The sequence below is a fragment of the Vespa mandarinia genome, chromosome 3 (assembly GCF_050613455.1).
Source record: "Vespa mandarinia isolate Hongniang chromosome 3, ASM5061345v1, whole genome shotgun sequence".
NCBI lineage: Eukaryota > Metazoa > Arthropoda > Insecta > Hymenoptera > Vespidae > Vespa > Vespa mandarinia.
In genome coordinates this window covers 11,337,501-11,340,000 of record NC_140812.1, presented here as the reverse complement: position 1 = coordinate 11,340,000, position 2,500 = coordinate 11,337,501, and the positions used below count along the sequence as shown (strand labels likewise).

At 34.8% G+C, this 2,500-nt stretch overlaps 1 protein-coding gene across 2 annotated transcripts in view; it reads right to left on the bottom strand.

Annotated features, from left to right (window-relative positions):
* Nucleotides 1-1,144: 1,144 nt before the first annotated feature.
* LOC118445150 (uncharacterized) overlaps nt 1,145-2,500 on the bottom strand; it is a 61,611-nt gene continuing 60,255 nt past the window's right edge. For both annotated transcript variants that reach the window (XM_035874195.2, XM_085655663.1), the window contains one exon: nt 1,145-1,331. In XM_035874195.2, coding sequence (XP_035730088.1) covers nt 1,221-1,331 — 111 coding nt within the window. In that variant the 3' untranslated portion in view covers nt 1,145-1,220. The remainder of the gene's footprint in view (nt 1,332-2,500) is intronic.

Sequence of the window (2,500 nt, the reverse complement as noted above, 5' to 3'; positions counted from 1 at the left end):
CACGATTGCGGATAAAATGTTTTTCCTCTCTCTTCCCCTCCCCCCTTCCTCTCTCTCTCTCTCTCTCTCTCTCTCTCTCTCTCTCTCTCTCTCTTCCTTATTATCCCTATTATCAACAATTACGAGCGTCATCGATCACACTTCGGATTAAGGAGAAAGAAAAAGAAAAAGAGAAAGAAGATCAAAAAAAAAAAGGAAATAAAGAAAAAATGTTGAGAATAAAGAGTGAACATAAAAAAAGACAAAAAAAAAAAAGAAAAAGAACAAGAGAGAAGGAAATATCGAACGAGATAGGATAAAAGAGAGAAAGAGAGAGAGAGAGAGAGAGAGAGAGAGAGGAAGTAGGAGAGAAAACGTCGACTCGCATAAGTTTTCAAATATAAAACGCAATGGTGATATCGCGATTGGGTAAGGTGAAAGTGGGTGGCGTTGGGTGGGTTAGGCGAGCGTGCCGCTTATCGTAGAAACCGAAATATATTCGTGTTTTCGGTAGCGTTTAACCTGTAAAACGGAATCCATTACGAAGCACGGAAAAAGGAAAAAAGAAAGAGGAAGAGGAAGAAGAGGAAGAAGAGGAGGAAGAAGAAGTAGAAGAAGAAGAAGAAGAAGACGAAGAAGAAGAAGAATAATGTGGTGGTATCTGTGTTGTTATGTCTTCGTAGTGTTTGCTCGCGCGATTCGCCGGAATTTCCATTTATATTACCTTATCGCTATTCTTCCGTGCTGGCGTTTCATTTTTTTCTTCTTCCTCCTTTTCCTCCTCCTTCATCTCCACCTCTTCCTCCTCCTCCTCCTCCTCTTCCTCCTCCTTTTCTTCTTCTTCCTTTTTTTTTTCTTTTCTTCTGCTGTTCCTTCGTTTTCCTTTTTCTCCTCCCCTCTTTTTTTCTTTCTCTTTCCTCCTCCTCAACCTCCATCTCTACCTCTACCTCCTCCTCCTCCTCCTTCTCCCCTTGGCTACTTTATTTTGCGTTTCTATCTTCTTCCTCCTTTTCCCGTTTCTTTTTTTTTCTTTTTTTTTTTTTGCTCCAGTGTTATTTCTTTCTCTCTTTTTTTTTTCCTTTTTTCTTTTATTTTTTTCTTTTTTTTTCTTCTTCTTCTTTTTCCCCTTATTTCCTCCTCCTCCTCCTCCTCCTCCTCCTCCACCCTTTCGTTCCTCTTTCTCTCTACAACGCCATAAGAGTAAACCAAGTTTCTCTTCGACTCCCTTCTCTTAATACTTTTCACTCGGCTCGTAGGACCACAGTGAAGACGCACTTGCTCGACCAACCGGCCTCATCGCTGGCCTCGTATTCTATTCTATGCCCTCCAACGTCAAACGGACGTCCTGGACTCTGTAAAAATAACGAGAGAAACAAAAGAAAATGAAAAGAGAGAGAGAGAGAGAGAGAGAGAGAGAAAATAATAGAAAAAGGGGGGAAAAAAAAAGGAATTCTTTTTACTCGAGATAATATCGTCAATAGAAACACCTATTGTTACGTTACTACTATTCGACTTTGTTACTTCGTTACGACAATTATTATTATTATTATTATTATTATTACTATTGTTATTATTATTGTTATTATTATCTTTAGTGTCGGTCAATGGTATTCACAAAGCTTCTAATTCAAACTAATATTGAGTCAAGTCTATAAAAGTCTTACTATCTTAGACATTTTTATCATGATAGATAATAAATACTATGAGAATATTATTATACTTTTCGTTATTACTTTGTTTTTATAGTAATATTATTGTCAATTATTATTGTTGTCCCTTGGCCAAGTTGTACTTCTCGACTGTTATTTATCATAATGGATAATAACACTGAGAATATTATTATTATTTTTTTTTTTTATTACCATTATTATTATTATTATTATTAAAATTATTTCTCGATATTGATGTGTAGTGTCATTAAGAATATTATTATTTTTCTTTACCTTTTTTTTTTCTTTTTTTTTTTTTTTTCCTTAAATTATTACTAATATTATTACTATTATCTTAATTATTATTTTTTTATAATATATTATTATTATTATTATTATTATTATTATTATTGTCGTTATTATCGTCGTTATAAAGACACGATTGAACCGAAGGGAAGTTTATCATAGTCTCTATACGGTAGACACATGCATTAGGGATTGCGTGCCAAATGATGAAGAATCTAATCGATATATCGGACTCACATCTACCACCTAACGTAGACAAGTTCGGATAACGAGGCTAATTCGGAAAATAGTTAGGGGGAGGTAGTATGCATACATATATCGATTCTCCGAAGAGTTTCCATCCTTGCATTGGCCGCCGTTGTTCCCTTCTTCTATTACTCAAAGAACATTGTTGCGAATCGTTGGCGTTCATACAGTTTAACTCTCTCAAAGTTTACGTAGTTTACATCGTCTATAAAGTTATTCCCTAGTTAACTACATACCTTTTGAAAATGTTACAAAGTATGGATACGCTCGCATATCCTCTTTATCCGATTTTCTTTTCCTTTTTTTTTTTTTTTTTTTTC